The following is an 18,693-nucleotide window of genomic DNA, read 5'->3' as shown; positions in this document are numbered from 1 at the left end:
AGTGAGGAAATAAGAAGCAAATTTTACATTACGAGGCATTGAGCGGGATAGTTAACTATAATTTTAATTGTACCTCTGAATTTGGGGCCCTGGCTATTAAAATTGGGCCAAAAAATCCTGACCAAGGTAACTAATAAAAACAATCGAGATAACTAATAATGAATTGGCATTAAACCTTGTTACAATGTTAATTAATAATAAGATACAAACATATCATAGGTTCGAGACATTTCATTTTTCAATCAAAAGTCGAAGTTTGGTAAACTTCGACTTTTGATTAAACCTTCGATCCCTACGCATATTATTGATTTTAATAAACAATTCGTATAGTCGGCATTCTTACCAAGCATTAATTTGAAGATTAAAACAGTGATTCAATTGAATAACTGAAGTAAGTAAGTGTAAGTCAATATAAATGAACATAGGTAAACCACAGGGTAGTGCATTTGATCCAGTTAAGTGATGTGTCCTTATTTGAAAATAAAAAGTAATCGTTATAATGCAATTAATACGTGTAAACTCAAAATGAGGGAGCCTGATTATTTAAACAGGTTTTTTATACGACCTAGTTAAATCTACTGAGAGAACAAAAAAAGCCTAACGCCAATATCGTTTTAGATCAATAGTGCTTGATAACAATACATTGACGTACTTACTATTTGATAGAAAACTATTGTTATCAACCGTACCATGATTCTGTCATTGTTTTTTAATTATACAAAGGTAAATGATTCGCAACTGGCGTAAACAATTAATCTATTTGTAATGACGTCAATTGATATCTGTTGAATCATTTATAGAGCGACCTTTGTCCATAAAATTACAGTTATGAAGGGTAGTCGTATGTGTAACAGCCAATTTTGTTAAAGTTAGCAATAATCTACCGACTTTCTTTTATTAGAGGATGCAGATATTTTTTTTTTGCAGTGAAGTATATATTAATCAGAATATTATCTGACTTTGGGTTCAAACAATAGTTAAGTACTGTTACTCACTACGCTTTGGCCAACAAAGATATCAAATATGAATATGAAATTTCACAATCACTATATAATAATAACTTTATTAGATGCACAATTATAATTGCTTACTAAACATGAGCTAGCGGCTAGTGAAATACAGCCTATGCTGATTTTTATATGCATTTACTATAGTTTCTGACTTTTTATCAGAGGAAATCATTTATGTGTAGTGTAGTGTAGATGTCTATCAGTAAGGTAGGTGAGCCAAATAAGGCCTATATCCTAATAAGACACTTCAATTTATTTCTTAAGATGTCTTAAATTTCTAGCTTCTCGGTTTTGAATGGCCGCCGATGTATGTAGAAGTGTGTGCGTTAGTTATCGCTATAGTATCGGTTATTTGAGTTACCCAACTTACATTAACAAAAGTTAGGAAACTTCACATATAAAAAGGAACAAAAAAAAGAGATTATTGTTAAACCTTTTTATTTTAGCATAAAATATTTTTCTATGTGTTTTTTTCTTGCATTAAAACAGGTACGAGATAACTTAGTCAATATCGTAGATACTTTATACAATTAGAAAGGATATCTTCTGCCAGTGTTGACACGGTACATTCCAGATCTGAAAAAGAAAAAATTAAGAACTTTATTTTTATGCACAAGATTTGTCTAATAAAGTATAGTTTACTTTCTCTTTTATCATAAGTCCTTGCTGACCCTTAGTTGGGCAAAGATGACCTACAAATTCTTCTGAACATCGACCGCCTATTGATTTTAAATTCAAACTAAATTGACATAGAACAATATTCGAGAAATTCGTAAAATAATACGGATAAAAATAATTACCCGGTCTTCCTCAAATCGTCGTTGCCCATGTGGAGGCTGCGTCCACGGCAATTGTCCCAAGTGATTTGGAGGTTGTTAGTGCACAATTGTCCGATCAGACGGTTGTAGGTAACGGTAGCGGCGAACAGTTCCCAAGCACGGTTGTGGTTGCACAGGTTGGTGAGGCAACCAGGCTGGGAGATACCACCGTTGGGGTAGAAGTCAGCGTTGGCAACATTGGAGCCAATACCGAGACCACCGACGGTATAACCTCCGTCAGTGTGGATAGCCTCTACGTAGACAGCATCGGTAGGCTGTAGACGGTTGCGGTTGACGTTCCATAGAGGACCAGCGGGGTCCAAACCTGGAAACGATGTAATGGATATTAAATAAAAAGAAAAATTAAAACAAATAGTCAAAATGGTTTTAAAAGAAACATCAATTTTAAGTAAGGGACCAAAACTTGAAACAAAGAAATTATATCCGTGTCCTAATTAGTCAGCAACAATTTTAATAATACAAAATTTGGTTAATGTGGGTGATATTATTCTTTTTTCGTGTGAAATTCGATTACGATAATAATAACCATTATTAAATATCAATGTCAAGCTCAGGCCTAATTTTTTTTAAAGATATTACCTATTGTGTTACCGGTTATGTGTCCGGCAGTGGACACAATACATATATGCTGAGAAGAAAAAGATGTTACCTGTAACACGGGCAGCTCTGCCGCGAAGTTCCCTGCCAGCGTTACCAACAAGATGAGCGCCCAAGCTGAAGCCGACAATGTGCATGTTTGTGAAAGGAGCGCCGGTAACTTGGTTGACGAAAGCCAAGAATTGTCCCAAGCCACGGCCGACAGCGGGCACGCCGTTAGCGGCAGTCACGTAGTCAGACAGAGCAAGTCTTCTCCAGTCCAGGACAATGACGTTGGTGTCGCTCCTGCCAAGGTAGGCTGTTGAAAACAATCAAAATATAAGTAAATCTTATAGTTTAATTGAGGTGATTCAAGTTTAAGACTTACTTGTTCCTTTACAAATTACTATTTACTTGTTGCTTACTCAGAATAGTTCAGTTACTATCTTATAATTAAATTTAACCCATGAATGTAATGAAGGAGGGGTTGGGCCTTGATTCCACCACGCTGCCCAATTGCGGGGACTTTGCATAACTTCAAGAACTGTTCTAAAGAACTTTGAGGCATGCAAGGTTGCATCACTATGATTTCCTTCACCGCTGGAACAAATGACTTTGTCATAGAACAAAAGTCATTGGCTCGGGTTCGAACCTGCGGCCACTTGCGTGGGTGGTACCAACTTATACCACTCGGCTATCACTGGTCATATCTATCTTATATTAGGGGTGTTTTTAAAATAACCCTGTATATAACATAAATATTTACCATCTCTGATGGTAGGGTTGATGTCGGTATTTTGGTTGCTGAGCCATCCGTGAGCAATGACGACGATGGGCTGGCTTGGGTTGAAGTTAGAGTTCCTGATAGAGTTGGCGTTGTTCATCACCAGAGTCTGGGCATTGCGGGGGTTGCGCCTGGAATAGAAGAAAATATTGTTTTTAGACACGAGTGTTATTATCAGCTATGAAATATTCTGGCTCTCTCTCTGTGTTTCGTTGAGCTAAGTCATTTAATAACAATAAATCTTGAAAATATTTTAATGCGTTTTTGTAAGTTGATGAAGTTAGTTTCAATTAAACAATAATGTTTAATAATTTTCCTGTTGGCTGTTATTTGGCTATAGCTAAGTGAAAGAATTGACTCATGACTGATCCATGAGGCAACAAAAATGTTATTTACTGTAAAGAAAGCTATGCAATAAGGAGCTTAGAACCGTCATATTTGAAACCAAATAGTATTAACATACCTTGTGAACAGCAAGTACTGGTTGTTGTTGGGGTTCCTGGTGACCTCCTCGATCAGCTCCATATCAGGCTCAGCCTCGAGGTCTACCGTGTGCATGACTCCATCACCGCCGGGGAACTCAATGAAGCGTGGGTAGGTACGGATTTCTGAGAAGCCCTGCTCCACGGGTACCGCAAGCACGGTATATGCTGGAAAAGGAATAAAAACACTTATGCCCTGTTTACATTATTCCAATCCAGCGATCCAGTCCAGTGCCCAACTGGATTCGTTTTGTTTACATCAGTGGTTCCCAACCAGTGGTCAAAATATGGTCCGTGAATGATTTAAAAATTTTAAAGTTTCAAGATCATTATTACACTTTATTTTTAATATACTAACATAGTGGTCCCTGCTAACAAGAATAATATAAAAGTGGTCCCGGACAAAAAAAAGGTTGGGAGCCCCTGGTTTGCATTTTTTCAGTTGTTTAGAAGCCGTTGAATTGTGTTGTATAATTCGTTTTAACAAAGCAACACGTTGCAGGTTAGAACGTCATAATACATTAAGAATGCAATGTAATAATCCTCTTATCTTGTTAGATATTAGTTTTTTTTGTCACCTTTCGCTTTCTTCAGTTTCCCATTATTATAGATGGTAAAGAATTTTCAATTGTATTATTGAGTCACTATGATGCAGTGATTAGATAATGTATGTGTTATCAGAAAAGCCGTTTGGTATTTTAAAAACAATTTTCATAACAAGAGCATGTTTACAAAAACCTTAATTTTTTTAAGTAAGTTTAGAATAGTTACGAGTAATTTAAAATTGAATGAAAAATAAACAAGTGAAATATACTTTTTTAGACTTATTCACTGTTCGACTTTGTATGACTTATATATATATATATTCACAATTCTCAATGAACATAGTTATAGTTCAATTTATATTCTTCTTGCAGCAACCGGTGGTGTGACAAGAAAAACAGTTTGTTTTATTTATAAACAATAGTATTTTATTCAGGCTTTGCATCATTGTTTATTTTTTTATTACTTAACTTAAAATAAAATAAAAATAAACATAAGCTACTCACCCGCGGCAAAGAGCAAGCACAGTATCGCCTTCTGCATTTTGTAAATTAGCCGAAATGTCTGAAGACACGTTGCAAAATGGTCCTATATAAATATTCGTAATTATCTTAATGAATAGATAATAAACAATATCGCATATTTGCTGCGACTTTGTCTGTAATACAAACGCCATTTCCGGAATTCATACTGATGAATCGATGTGGTCAGTGCCTAAGGAAATTATATTGCTGACTAATTTAGCAGGCCGAGGTCTTTGAATTGGGAGTAAAAAATAATATCGAGATAAATAAAAAATACAACAAATTGCAACAAAGTATACTCGTATTGGTAAAACCCATAATAATGTAGTCGGTAAAAATTGTGAAATACAAGAAGCGTTTGCTCGAAATACATCATTTTTGATTGCCATAGCCATTTGCCTACACTTTTTTGTCATCACCCCTGCCTGACCTAAAACACCCTTTGGAAAAAACCTTTTTAATCCCTCATAGTAATCTTGTGTAAGTAAAAACATCTACAGTAAATATTTGTTCCAGTAAAGTTTGTTGTTTTACCTATACGAACAAAAATATTGACATTCTGATTTATTTTCGTCGTGTATATTTACTGAGATTACGTATCTTTGCTGGTTGATCGATGTATTTATTTTTTTACCACCAAGTACGACTTATTGAAAAATATCAGATAATAACATACACTGAACTAGTAGATTAAGGGTTTAATAAGATGATTCTAGAAGGATTTACCTTATTCTGAAGCGATATCTTATAGATTCGAACAATCATTGTAAGGACTTCAACAGAAGCGTACGATCATATTTTTCCGTCTTACGATCTCCAATATAAAACTTTCTTGTTTTATTGATTTCAATATGTCACGGAACTCGGCACGAGACAAATTTCTTTTCAAAATCAAATTTCCCAGCAACGAATGGCGCATGAGTTGAACTTGTGCCAATATTTTATTTAAATCACCCAAAGTTTCCACGCTCTCCCAGAAACATTGAACGGTTTTATTTAAAATACAATTTTCTTTCTACTGTGTTCGACAGTATGAAATAAATACGAAGGAAACGCTAGTGAGCCTGTTGGTTTTTACATTGATTTAGTCGATTTTGCTCTTCAAATATTGTTTAGAATAACAAATGTTTGTACAGAGAATGTAAACAGTGAGAAGCTGACCGATATACGAATAGTACAATGTAGTACGACCGTAGATTGTTACGTTGTGTGTACGTATACATTTTGAACATATTTTAGAGGCAGCGTTTGGTTTTGTTGATGAAACAATATATTGTTTTAGTAGGACAAACGGAATAAAAGTCGTTGCGTGTTGCTTTTTGTTTGCAAATTTGGTTGTAGATTTTGTGTGATTTGGTTTTAAACGCTTTGTTCATCAGATAACATACAAAACATGGTCGTGTATACATTTCTGTATTTAGGAAAAACGAGGTACATTCACGCGATTATATTTCTAAGTAATAATTTACTCGTAGACATGAAAATACGTAATAATGATCCGTTGTTTCTACGGTAAGGAAACAACCTGAGCGATGTTTTATAAGAAAGTGTACTATTATTCTGTACGCTAATAGGGTTATTCTGTTGTAGCCTGAGGGTAAATGCATTTAAGGGTTGATTGTTAGAAAAAAAACATTATTTTGTAATAGGTAACGTGAAGGTAATTACGTCACGGCATTGATAATAATAACAAAATTAAATTGAATATTTTATAACTGTATAAAAAATGAATATTTGATATATTTTGACTTTGCATTTTTGCGTGCAATATTTAAGTCCACTTATATTAATTTGGCACGCATTTGTTTTTAATAGAGGAATTGTTTAGATGTTAATCAGTACGATAGTTTATTACTATTTATAAACTATAATATACATAAATTTTACTCAGGTACATCGCAATTTTAATGATTGATCTTAATATAAAATACTTACAAACGATGGTATAATATGTATATTTGCCTTGGTTTTTCTAAAAAATACATTTTAATACAGAAAGCTTCTATTACCACAAACGCAATTTCTACAATAAAAGAAATCTTGAAGTACTTAAAAGTGTTTAACTATTATTGTATTTATCTGTGAACGGAAAACTGCACAGCTTCCCGGAACTCATCCTATTGCAGTCACGTACAGTACTTTAGCCAGTGGACTGCGGAACAAATGAAATTTAATTATTTTCTTTGCCACCGGGCTCTGTTCCGCGCGATTCACATTCCGTCGCGATAGGGAAGGTGCCATCTTAGCGTCCACTGTATGCTAATATTTCTTGATGCTATTTTTAGAAAATTTATCTGCTTTTTATTCTTGTTCTTCTTCTCTACGTTGATGTTGTTATTTGACAAGATTTAGACATGAGAGTTAGTGTGAGGTTTTCGAAGACGATGTCCCATACAGAGCGAAGTAGAAGATTAAGATTAGGAAGACTGACCCCACTACAATATGAGATTCATAGCACGGAAGAGAAAGAGAGAGAGAGAGAAAGAGAGTTGACGTTTTTAGATATTTATTAATTTGTAAAATTACTTGAGTCTACTATCAGTATTTAGGTAGTTGCAACTTTGGCTAGCAAGTACTTAGCATTAGTGCTATACGATTCAGTGCTACTCTTTATGATAAGGTTAACTAGGTTTTTACAGTTAGGATGTTCAACCCAACGAAACAATTAACTTGAACCGTAGGAGTAGGAGGATCATACTCCAGCGACTAGTTCTAAAAGTGAAATTGAAACATTCTGAAATTTCGTTAACATTTTTAAAATTAATTTATTTTGTAACCATTGGGTAGCAGTGTATATTCTCAATCAGAGTTATTTGTTTAAATATTTTACTGGCTTTTGCAACAAAATCCTAGAAAAGGATCCAAAATAACAGCAACCGCAGCTTGTTCAAACTGCATTTTTGTATGGTTCGTACTAGCCTTTTTTAAACGTTTCAATAAAAAAATGGCGATATCTGTGGGCTGACATTTTTGTCACCACTACAATTTACTATACGCAAGGCTTAGTAGCACTACAGTCTACAGTTGGTACTGTCGAGTATCGAAAGATTGACATTTAAAATGTACCGCCAAAATAGTTACTAAGACGTCCGTCAGAGGCGCTGATCAGATTTTCATACAAAATTTCTCGATGATTAGCCGGTTGCCGATAGTCGATAGTAGTAGAGAATCGAGCTACAGGTGTAGATTTATGCAAAAAATTGTAGCTTTTGTTTGATATCGGGTTTTCAGCTATATCTAAATTTCATCAAAATTGATTTAGCGATGTAGCCGTAAAAGTGAACCAGACAGATCGCATCAAAAATATTTACGTGAACTAATAGTGGTCATTATTGCTTCAATATTGCTTAGTATCAATCAACAATCCACACAGTAACTCAGTTACAGCCTATTATTAACCTATTAATTAAACACATTGCAATCTAAAAGCCCTTTATTGCATAAGTGATTGCAAGATAACATCGGCGTTATCGTGAAATCAATCAGAATCAAATACGTAAGTGTTCAGAATCACTGTTAGTACATGCGTTAACAGATAAGCGACGAAACATGGGTGTTATTGATACAAATAAATCCAGGATTAAGATAAATTGTTTTAATCAGACTTAATTTTAGACATTATCTAGTGAATTTGAACAGATTTCTTTGTCCAATGCATCATGACTTTAAAATTTTTATCCACCTGTATCGTATAATTCTTCACTCGAACGTAACGCGATAATGTTCGAAACATTTTTAATGCATTCATAATAGGTGATTTATAAGTATTAAATTTTTCGAATGAGCTTGTACTCAAGGAAAACGGACATGCAAAACTTTGTCTTAAATCTGAAGTAACTATTTATGGACAGCTTGAGTTACATGTATTATGATTACGGTTTACTGATGTACGTTAAACTTTATAGATTATATTATTATAATCTATAAAAAAATAATTTCATCCATATCAATCTATACTAATATAATACTAATATAATAAAGCTGAAGAGTTTGTTTGTTTGTTTGTTTGAACGCGCTAATCTCAGGAACTGCTGGTCCGATTTGAAAAATTATTTTAGTGTTAGATAGCCCATTTATCGAGGAAGGCTATAGGCTATATAACATCACGCTATGGTCATTAGGAGCGGAGTAGCAATGAAAAATGTTACAAAAACGGGGAAGATTTTGTCCCATTCTCTTAGGTGACGCAAACGAAGTTGCGCGGGTCAGCTAGTTGTATATATTCTTGTACAAATTGCTTAAATTAGGCTTCATTTTTAACATCCACCAGGTAAATAACTTAAAAAGTAATCGAGAAATGCAATTTTATACTTGTATTTATTCAATGTAACTTTACAGACTAGATACAGCTAGTTGGATAGTCACAAATACTGAAGAAATACACACAAATATTTTGCAGAGTGCATTTATTGTTGGCAAACCTAATGCGATTTTAATGTCATAGACTGCATAGATAAGTAAATATGCATAGAAGTTGGGTTTGTTTATTCGAACAAAATATTTGCTTTATAACTGCCATTTTTTAGTCTAAGGGGAGACGCTATAAACAAAATGATGGTATCGATGTTTTAAACAATCTCTGTTTTTATATATTACTAGCTGACCCGCGCAACTTCGCTTGCGTCACATAAGAGAGAATGGGTGAAATTTTTCCCCGTTTTTGTAACATTTTTTACTTGTACTCTGCTCCTATCGGTTGTAGCGTGATGATATATAGCCTATAACCTTGCTCCATAAATGGGCTAACTAACACTGAAAGATTTTTTCAAATCGGACCAGTAGTTCCTGAGATTAGCGCGTTCAAACAAACAAACAATCACACAAACAAACATATTAGTATAGATTTTCTATGAAAGCATCTACTCCTGCAAGGAGTAGATGCTTTCTCAGTTTCTGCTGCCTCAGTAGGAAACTTGGTATTCACGATTTATCTTAATTATTAGTTATTTTGTGTGTCCAAAATAAAGAAGCTATATCAGGAACACCGACGTCCGCTGCATAAGTTTGCGGGTCACTGATGTCCTAAAGTCTGAAGTTTATATACTATCATCAGTCTCGAACCTTCCATGCATCACGACTCTCTACAAAATGACTGGACTATAGCATCATCGCAGTGTCCTAAAATTTCAACAAAAAAGCAATCACCCAAAATAATAAAATGTGGCACAAGCATTATAAATCTTTTGCCGTGTCGTTGTAGCGTTCTGTCCTACTAACCTCTGAGTATTGAATATCGTATAAACTAAACAAGCTTAAAGAAAGTATTTGTATAAAAGCATACAGGTGTGAATTTTTTCATCGTTATGCAACAAATATCTGTAGGTATTATTAAGAAGGCAGAAAGTTATCTTATCGCCTGCAACCGGTTTAACTTGTAAAGCGATTACTACTGATATCCTTCTTCGACTAATCGCCGCTTATTGACTGCTTGTGTTTATAATGTGGGTTCCCTGCTAGAAAAAGATAAAAAAACAGTGTCTAATTTTATCTAGCACCGTGTGGTAAGATATAATAATATCCTAATGTGACAATAACATACGAACTACGTATTAGTAATGATTTCTTTAATTGTTATCTTACCATTTTGCGCGAGTATCAATTCCGCCTAAGAAGAAAAACTATTGCAATTTTGTTCATTGCAGTCACTTTAATTTTATTTTCATTTCGAAAACATTTGTCAAAATTTGAGATAATTAATTTTTCACCTGCTTTCAACATCAACACTTTTACCAAAAGAACATAAATAACCAAAGTTCCGATAAACCCGAAAAATAATCATGTGGCCGTTTGGAAAGTTGGTATATTCCGTCGGTAATATTTCACATGAAGCAAGGAACAGGTGGGCTTAATATCGGTTAATTGCCCTTTGTTTCAACAAAATAATGATTTTAAGCCCAACTTTGAAACAACTGTAATAACCAGCCTTATGACTTGTGGTTCCTGACTAGTTATATGGTCATATTTTAAACATGATTTCGGGTGTGGCCTTGGTTAAGATTAGGGTGCTCCATCACTGTTTGTGGCAATCGATCAAAGGAAGAAAGGTTGTATTTTATGTATTCTTTCTTTTGTACTGGTTAGATTCATCATAGGCGTAAGTTAAAGTCAATTTTATCTCTAGGCTATGACACAAAAGAAGAAAATAACAGTACTGTTTACTGATTCCAATGCATTTACGAACAAAATAAGACTTTCAATATTAGCTACAAGAAAGTACTAGTTATCGCAAGACTGGTAAGATTTCTGCAGATTGATACTATTTAAACGGTAGTTAAGGTTCTAGCACTATTAGGTGGTATTTCATCGACTGTACAGAACAGATACCAACAGGTCGCGATCCACCTTTGCAGGTAAATAAGCCAACAGTGCGAACTTAGTGCCAAATTGGTGCAGGCCGACCACAGGCGTGGTAGCATTCGGGTTTCTTGCTCCATAATTTCCCAAATTTGATGTTATACTGGACTCTCATACGACAAACGAGTCAAAAATTGGCTAGAAAGAGGGAAAGAAGGCGTTTGCCCTGCAGTGCCATAGCACGGGCTGATTATAATAAAAGCCATTGTAATGTTCTACACCTTTCTTAGTAATCACTTAACGTTGCTTATACCAATACTCGTAATATACATACTCGTAAGAGGTCATTTCAAAGTATGTTACCTTGTTATAGATACTACAGTCATTACTTAACATCGGGCCTAAGATTGTTTGTACGAGGTTCCGTCTTTTTAGTTCTTACGCACTCGCTCAAAATCTCAGCAATTTGTTTATCTTAGTACCTTATCGTCTCATTTACGTCTGAAGCCGGATATAAAGCGTTGTTTATTTTCTTTATCTTGTTTTTGAATAGAGTATATGATTACAAATGTTTTTTGCATTAGCTTCTGTGGCAATTACGTGCTAAAGTTTTTGTAAATAAGGTCATTGCAATTTTATTAACAAAAGACTTCTGGAACTATTTTATCGGATTGCATTTAATTACATTCGTTGATGATACCAACACTCTTGATACAGTAGCGCGATTCTCTACAGTCAGTACTATCGAGTATCGAAAGGTTGACAGTTCAAATGTACTGCCAAAAGAGTTCCTACGACGCCCATAAGAGGCGCTGATCAAATTTTTATACAAAATTTCTCGATGACAAGTCGGTTTTCGGTAGTCGATACCAGTAGAGAATCGAGCTACCGCTTTACTAAACAATTCAACGACGAGTTATTTTTCCTTTCCATAGACTAAGAAAATATTGAAACTAATGGCGCGAACTATCAATATCGAGTATCGAATGTTTGACATTTCAATTTTACGTGAAAAAAATGTAACTACTACAATATGATGCTACATTTTGTTGAAAGCTGTTGTTCAAAGTTGATAAGAAATCGTCTCTTTGTACATAGTTTGGCATCTCGCTCTATTCACTCTTGTTCATCTCAGGCGGCTTGTACACTGTTCTCAATATGGTGAAGTAAGACCACGACGTACTTATAATCTGAAACATATAGCAACAGTGCATAAAGCAATACGTATTCAATTAATTGATGGCAATAGATAAGATTATATCTTAAGGGAGTGTCATGTGTTATCACGATCACGGATATTGCAACTCAACTAATTATATCACCATGAGATAACTGTTGTCATTGAATTTGGATTTTCCTTGTTTTTGTAAATAAAATTGTACAAACAAAATTGTATTGCTTTATTTTTAGTTCAAGAACTATAATTCCCAGTGGTTGATGGTTTTAACCCGAGGCAATACACCAATGACTTCGAAGTTATGTGTGTATTATAAATAAATATCACTTGCTCTAACGGTGAAAGAAAACATCGCGATGAAACCTTGCATGCATAAAAATTTATGAACACATTTCTTGAGGGACTTTGCATGCAAAGTTCCCAACCCGCACTTGGCCAGCGTGGTGGACACAAGGCTTTACCCCCTCGGTCGGGAAGAGACCCTTGACCAGCAGTGGGACAGAAATGAGTTAAAAAAAAATTGATATGCTTTCTCGAAATGTTTATAAATATTGCAAAGAGTTGTGCGGTGTATCGCAAAAATGTCTACCACCTCAGACAACCTAACACGGAACATAAAAGATTTTAATTATTCTTGTTGTAATTCATACACATCCACCTACGCGTACATAACAAAACGATAATCTTCTTGTAATTTTATCTAATGCACGTAACGCAACATTTTACTGATTGTACTTTCATTGTCAAAATAGTACCAACCTTTGTGAAACTTCCGTAACTAATCGTAGAAAATTTATAAGCCGTCAACCGCTGAGGTTTATGCGATCTGAAAAATAGTATTTTCAATAAATAATCATTAAAATTGTAAGAACGAACAGAGAAGTAGAAATAACGAAGTATTTTACCTTATCATTATAGTCAATATTGTCTTTTTGGACTTCGTATCCATTTTGTACCAATTGGACAAGAATGCCGCATCGCCGACTTTTGTGCTCTGAATGCATAAATTGATCCATTAGTTTATTAGATTAATAAATAAATAAATAAATAAATTAGGTATAAGCTATACCTTCTTTTTGATTATCTAATTTTATGGTTCACAGCACTTTTATAAATGAAAAATGTTTGAAAATTAAAAATATTCAAACTTGTATAACTCGGTCCAAAACTTCAAAATGATCCTAAAGGTTTTGTGCCATATTAACGATTGCTCTTAATGGCTCCTATCGATTTATTTATGCTACTTTTTCTTGTCGACACTTTCAAAAAAGGCCCAAAATGGATGAACTCCTTTGATTAAATGCGCCTGGCTATATACATATAATATAAATTAGCTCTATGTAAACAAGTGATTTGTTGCAATGTTATTATCAAGTGGTCATAAATGCGCCTTTGTGAAATGAATGTGTCGATCACTCAATAAATTGATTTCTGAATATTTTCGGCCTGATTGTTAACAGGCGTTCAATGTTACCTTTCGTAACACTTTGTTATTGTTTGTGTATTTAATTTAATCTTTTAATACCGTATTATTAAAATACAGAATATGGTACATTATTTACAGAGCTTATATCATTGCATACACAAATTTAATCAATAACAAAGTATTTTTTTGCCTAAAAGTAACATGTAAGCCTATCAAAGCACAAAAAAGGATGAATAATTTATTCACTTTTATAAACCTAACAGTACCTACCTCTCTTATAATATTTTCACCAAACACGCTCATCATTAAAATTTGCAGCAGAACCGATATAATGAATAAGAGGCTTCCAGGAATTTGTTCCCATGATCCTGTCTAAAAATCAAATTCCATTAGCAAACACGACATGAAAACATTTTTTAAGCAAAACACCTAATTATAATTAGAAAATGTACAACATTATCGATACTGAATGGCGAAATCTTAAGCTGATAGTATACATTATAGATTCCCTTTTGTATAATATAACTTTGGTAGGTCTGATCCTGGCGTTTCGACGGGACGGTTCTACACAGAGCCCCCGGTATCTGACCGCGATAATGTTACGGTATCCCCCGGTATGCTGCGGTATAACTAGGTATAACCTTCGACCACTATTGCAATTGCTACTCTGAGATCGTAACATTGAGGTTAAGCTATAAGTAGGCGCAGCGATTTATCACTTATATTAAAATAAGGTTTTTAACCGACTAGTAGTAGTAAAGGAGGACTGTTGGAGAGTTTTCAATTCGAATTTATTTTTTTGTTACTTTATCTGGGGGCACGGAAGTGCCCCCGCAAGTCGAGCAAAAAAAAGCGGCACGGCCGTAACATCCTTTTCTCGGAGCAATTCGGGCTATTTTTGACACCCCTATAATTTCGTTGTGGATAAAACAACAAGCCTGGATTTTCAGCAACTAATCAGTCATTGTATAAACACGGTATATTTAAAATTTCAGTCAATTTGAACCAATAGTTTAAGAATGACAACTTGTTAAAATTTTGAATTTTGTCACTCACTGATTCACTGACTCACTGACTCACTGACTCACCGATCATCAAAAGTCTAAGGTACTTCTAGCAGACTTAGAAGCTTAAAATTTAGAATACAAATAGGGTTTAGTGTCTTAATCATGGGAAAAATTTAATATTTTCTAATTTCGGTCCAGTTTTCTAAATACACTAACTGCAACAATAACTTTGTAATCCTATATAAATGTATAAGATTACAAGGTTACATTTGCAGTTAATGAATTATTATTACTGTAGAAAATAAAATAAATAGGTGTAAACAGGTACCTACTATATGAGGCATAACGAGAGGGGGTATAGGGTGGGTAAGGGTGTTTAGCCCATGAAACTGAACAACATACCCATAGGAAAATATTATGTTGAATTATGAAAAAAAAAAACGTCTTTCCATACAAATTGGACTTATGTTCGCTCTACAAAAAGAAGTGAGATGCCACCAAAAACATTCTGTAAAAACCTCAAGTCTCGCCGTAAAAAGTTGTGAGATCTATATAATACCAAGTCGAATAATCTATTTAGTCTCTACTTAAAGGACCTTCTGTCTTAAGTTATTACGTATGCTATTATCATGCTAATTTAAAAAAAAAATACCTTTAAAACAAATAGATCGACTTGGTCATCGCACGAAAACTCAAATTCGCCATTAATATTTCAGGAGCATTAACTTCTCGTCGTGCTGTGTAGTGTGATACATACTAATAATCAAATCATGCGATGGCCAGGTCGGTCTATTTGTTTTAAAGGTATTTTTTTTTAAATTGGCATGATAATAACATACGTAATAACTTAAGACAGAAGGTCCTTTAAGTAGAGACTAAATAGATTATTCGACTTGGTATTATATAGATCTCACAACTTTTTACGGCGAGACTTGAGGTTTTTACAGAATGTTTTTGGTGGCTATCTTTTTAGGGGAGCACCGATATTGATGATTATTTTCAATTGAAAGCTGGTCCTTACCTTATGGCTTGGTAGCAATAAGATTGGCCAATATTCGATAAGGAATTTTTGAGATATCGATAAAAATGTGTAATTTTATATACATTAAAGAGAAACTCATGCTTGTTTATGTTGAAAACAAAGTGACAATAGCTTTGAAGTATTTTTTTTGTACTGTATACGGTAAAAGCTTCCTACTGTATATTATCAGATAGCCTTAAATGTTATTAGCGTACACCAGCTGCTAGTTCAGATTATAAAGAAGTATTTCAGTCAGTTTTACAGCAAACACTAGATTCTGCCGCCATTAATAAGCAACCCGCTGGCTTACACTATACGGCTATGTAATTAATATGAAAGAATTACTATCGTGGAGTAAATACAATACATGAGCTTATTTTAGTAACATGTCTAATCTTAAATGTCGTAATCCTTCTTAATATGACAAAACAGGAAAAACACAAAAAAGGATGATGTTGGTTGTAATTTTTTCCTTGAAATCAGCCATCTTTTCTAGTCATATTCTTGTGTTGCTTAGAATACTGTCGTGTTTCTTCCTCGTATTTTGATGTAATGCTCTACAGTCTTCATTCTTAGTAACAGAATTACCGACCAACATCGTAAAGACTACTCTAAATAATTAAGCATCATTAAAATAAACATAATTATAATTAAATTTACCGTTAAATTAAATCCGAGCGCACATATTTCTAAAGATCCAACTAACACATTAAACAGATTGGGCGCCGTAAAAATGTCTTCCAAATCTTCCCCGAGCCTAAAATTGTTTATAAAAATAATATTTAATTATAGTAATTTCTATTTTTCCGCATTCTTAATTAAATTAGCTAATTAATATCCCACAGCTGGGCAAAGGCATTGTTCGTTTAATTTATTACAGAAACGAGGGAAACTCAAATTACTGTTTGTTTTTTTCACGGTTCGAAACTCCTTTACTCGAAGTGCTTTGATTACATTTGAGTGCACGTACATTTATCATGAACGGAAGAGATTAATGGCAATCTTACAATCTAACCACGTGCACTTAACTCACTTGAACACAACGAGTGTAGTTATATTTGCAAGCTTTGGATTTATTCATGCTTCAAGGAATGTTTTGAACCCTTCAATTTGAAAATTTGTAACTCTAGATAATAATTATTTTTTTGGATGAACGATTGCTTGTTGGTCTATCTTTTCGACAATGGAATGAAAAGACTATTGCATTTTTTGTCTCGGTTAAATGAAACCAAATTAAACAGTTCCTGTATTTAACAAGTTCTTTTTACTTACTTTAATATGTACTGATGGGACTTGACAATTTCACCCAAAGTATCAACGTTAGTTGCGTCCAATTTACCGATCATATCGCTTATGACACGGAAATTGCCGCAAACGTGAGAAGTCAGTACAAAATACAAACCATCTACTGTCGTGTAATAAAGGACACAAATAAAACCTGCAAAAAAACATATTATACTATTAAACGTTTAACACAACTCAAACTTTATATTACTTACGACTGATACATTTTTGGCCGTTAAATAGTATTAGGTATAACTATATATTTCAAATAATCAAAATTATTAACTACATTTAGGACCTAAGGTAAAACCTATCAATATTTTTTTTTCCAAAAATGGTCAAATACTAATTGAAATGTCGTAATTCTAAACGTAACCTGAAAAAACACAAATTCTTAAACTTTTGTTGGACTAGTCGTCAGAAAGCAATGAATTTGATGAGTGGAAAAATTAAAACTAACTTACCACATAAAACTGAATGCATATAAACCCCAGCCCAGGGTATCCAAGCATCCGTAGAAAAAGGCAATAACACAGCGTATGGCAGTCTAAACACTATTTCATTCGTCGTGAAGTAGTGGTACAAAATCATTGCTAGCGTTGAAAAATTGTAAACCGTTATAAGAACCGCATTCAAAACGAAAAAGTATTTCATCAACATATTTACTAGTACTAGTTCGTGTCTCACTAGCTGCCGTTTATTGCTATCTACCAAAATATGGTCGTAAAGTTGACTCAAACTCTCGGTCAATGCATATATTTTCCCCCGCTTTTGGCTTATAGCAGCAATCTTCAATAACGATAATATACCGATACAAATACAAGGCGCCAATTGGGTTAATTCCAGAAAATTTTCAGCTGAAATTCTCGAGACAAAGAATGAAATTTCGGTTACCATCATTATTATGAGAGGACATAGTAATATGTAAAATCTGAGGTACATTTTAGGATCTCCGTAGGGGATGCCCGTGAGCCATAAGTTGATCTTTATCTGTTTGAGAAATTCTTCGTACGGCGGGATATCCATTGGTAAGTATCTTTAGGTTTCCTTTTCGTTTATTCCTTCGAAGTATGTTCACGTGAAGAGTTGAGAAGGAAAAGTGAAAAGCCATACTTACTACTAATTTTATATGCACTTTGTAGTTTTAGGTAAAACCACAGGGTTGGCGGTAACAATATATCATTCGCTAAATCAACTAAATAAGTGGATTTTACGTTTTTTCTTGTATTAATCTTGTTTCAATGTATTTATTTCGTTTTAATTCAACGCTTAATAAATTATCAGTTCTACCTTTAACTGTAAGTATTGATAGCAATCAAAATAAAATGTTATTTGTGTGTCATTTCTTCGTACCATTGCGCCGCGATAGCTTTATTTCTATACCGAGAAGAAGAGAAAATGCTATTTTACGAACATAAAATGTATGTATATTGCTTTAAATAAAACTTTTACAGCTACTCACGAAATAGCAGTCGTTTGACAGCCCTGAAAAGTGGACGAGGTGATACCAAATACAATATTCACTACATGGTTCTTTGATTTGACAGTTTAAACGTGGGAATAAATCAACACCTATTTTCAATAATATCTGCTGTCGAAAATTCTCTTTGAATTCAAATACTGCCTATTATATTCACATCAAATATGTCAGAATTCAACGTGGAACGGATTTAAATTAAAATATCATCAAAGGGAGAATATTTGGTAAAGATAAATATATTTGATT

At 33.9% G+C, this 18,693-nt stretch overlaps 2 protein-coding genes across 2 annotated transcripts; both read right to left on the bottom strand.

Moving 5' to 3' along the window:
• Positions 1–1,437: 1,437 nt before the first annotated feature.
• On the bottom strand, positions 1,438–4,837 carry LOC142978964 (pancreatic triacylglycerol lipase-like). Its single transcript, XM_076123622.1, has 6 exons — positions 4,741–4,837; positions 3,673–3,859; positions 3,192–3,340; positions 2,499–2,744; positions 1,811–2,153; positions 1,438–1,586 (listed from the first exon to the last, which is right to left on the bottom strand). The coding sequence occupies exons 1-6, from the start codon at positions 4,775–4,777 to the stop codon at positions 1,541–1,543; spliced, it is 1,008 nt and encodes a 335-aa protein (XP_075979737.1). The 5' UTR covers positions 4,778–4,837; the 3' UTR covers positions 1,438–1,540.
• A 7,327-nt stretch (positions 4,838–12,164) lies between these two features.
• On the bottom strand, positions 12,165–17,993 carry LOC142978815 (putative odorant receptor 92a). Its single transcript, XM_076123398.1, has 7 exons — positions 17,432–17,993; positions 16,956–17,121; positions 16,344–16,440; positions 13,926–14,027; positions 13,135–13,223; positions 12,989–13,055; positions 12,165–12,242 (listed from the first exon to the last, which is right to left on the bottom strand). Exons 1-7 carry the CDS (start codon positions 17,991–17,993, stop codon positions 12,165–12,167), a joined length of 1,161 nt encoding a protein of 386 aa, XP_075979513.1.
• Between the last annotated feature and the right edge of the window lie 700 nt (positions 17,994–18,693).

This window comes from Anticarsia gemmatalis, chromosome 15 (assembly GCF_050436995.1).
Source record: "Anticarsia gemmatalis isolate Benzon Research Colony breed Stoneville strain chromosome 15, ilAntGemm2 primary, whole genome shotgun sequence".
Taxonomy (NCBI): domain Eukaryota; kingdom Metazoa; phylum Arthropoda; class Insecta; order Lepidoptera; family Erebidae; genus Anticarsia; species Anticarsia gemmatalis.
Note: the sequence above shows the minus strand (reverse complement) of the source record. Positions and strands in the feature narration are given on the sequence as shown.

Excerpts from the sequence above, each read along its gene's own strand:
- LOC142978964 (XM_076123622.1), bottom strand. The coding sequence starts at position 4,777 with ATGCAGAAGGCGATACTGTGCTTGCTCTTTGCCGCGG. Across the intron at positions 3,860-4,740 it reads GTGCTTGCTCTTTGCCGCGG|CATATACCGTGCTTGCGGTA; the intron begins GTGAGTAGCTTA and ends TTCCTTTTCCAG. Across the intron at positions 3,341-3,672 it reads CAGTACTTGCTGTTCACAAG|GCGCAACCCCCGCAATGCCC; the intron begins GTATGTTAATAC and ends CTTCTATTCCAG.
- LOC142978815 (XM_076123398.1), bottom strand. The coding sequence starts at position 17,993 with ATGGATATCCCGCCGTACGAAGAATTTCTCAAACAGATAAAGATCAAC. Across the intron at positions 17,122-17,431 it reads TATGCATTCAGTTTTATGTG|GTTTTATTTGTGTCCTTTAT; the intron begins GTAAGTTAGTTT and ends GTTTTTTTGCAG. Across the intron at positions 13,224-13,925 it reads GTGAAAATATTATAAGAGAG|AGCACAAAAGTCGGCGATGC; the intron begins GTAGGTACTGTT and ends TTATGCATTCAG.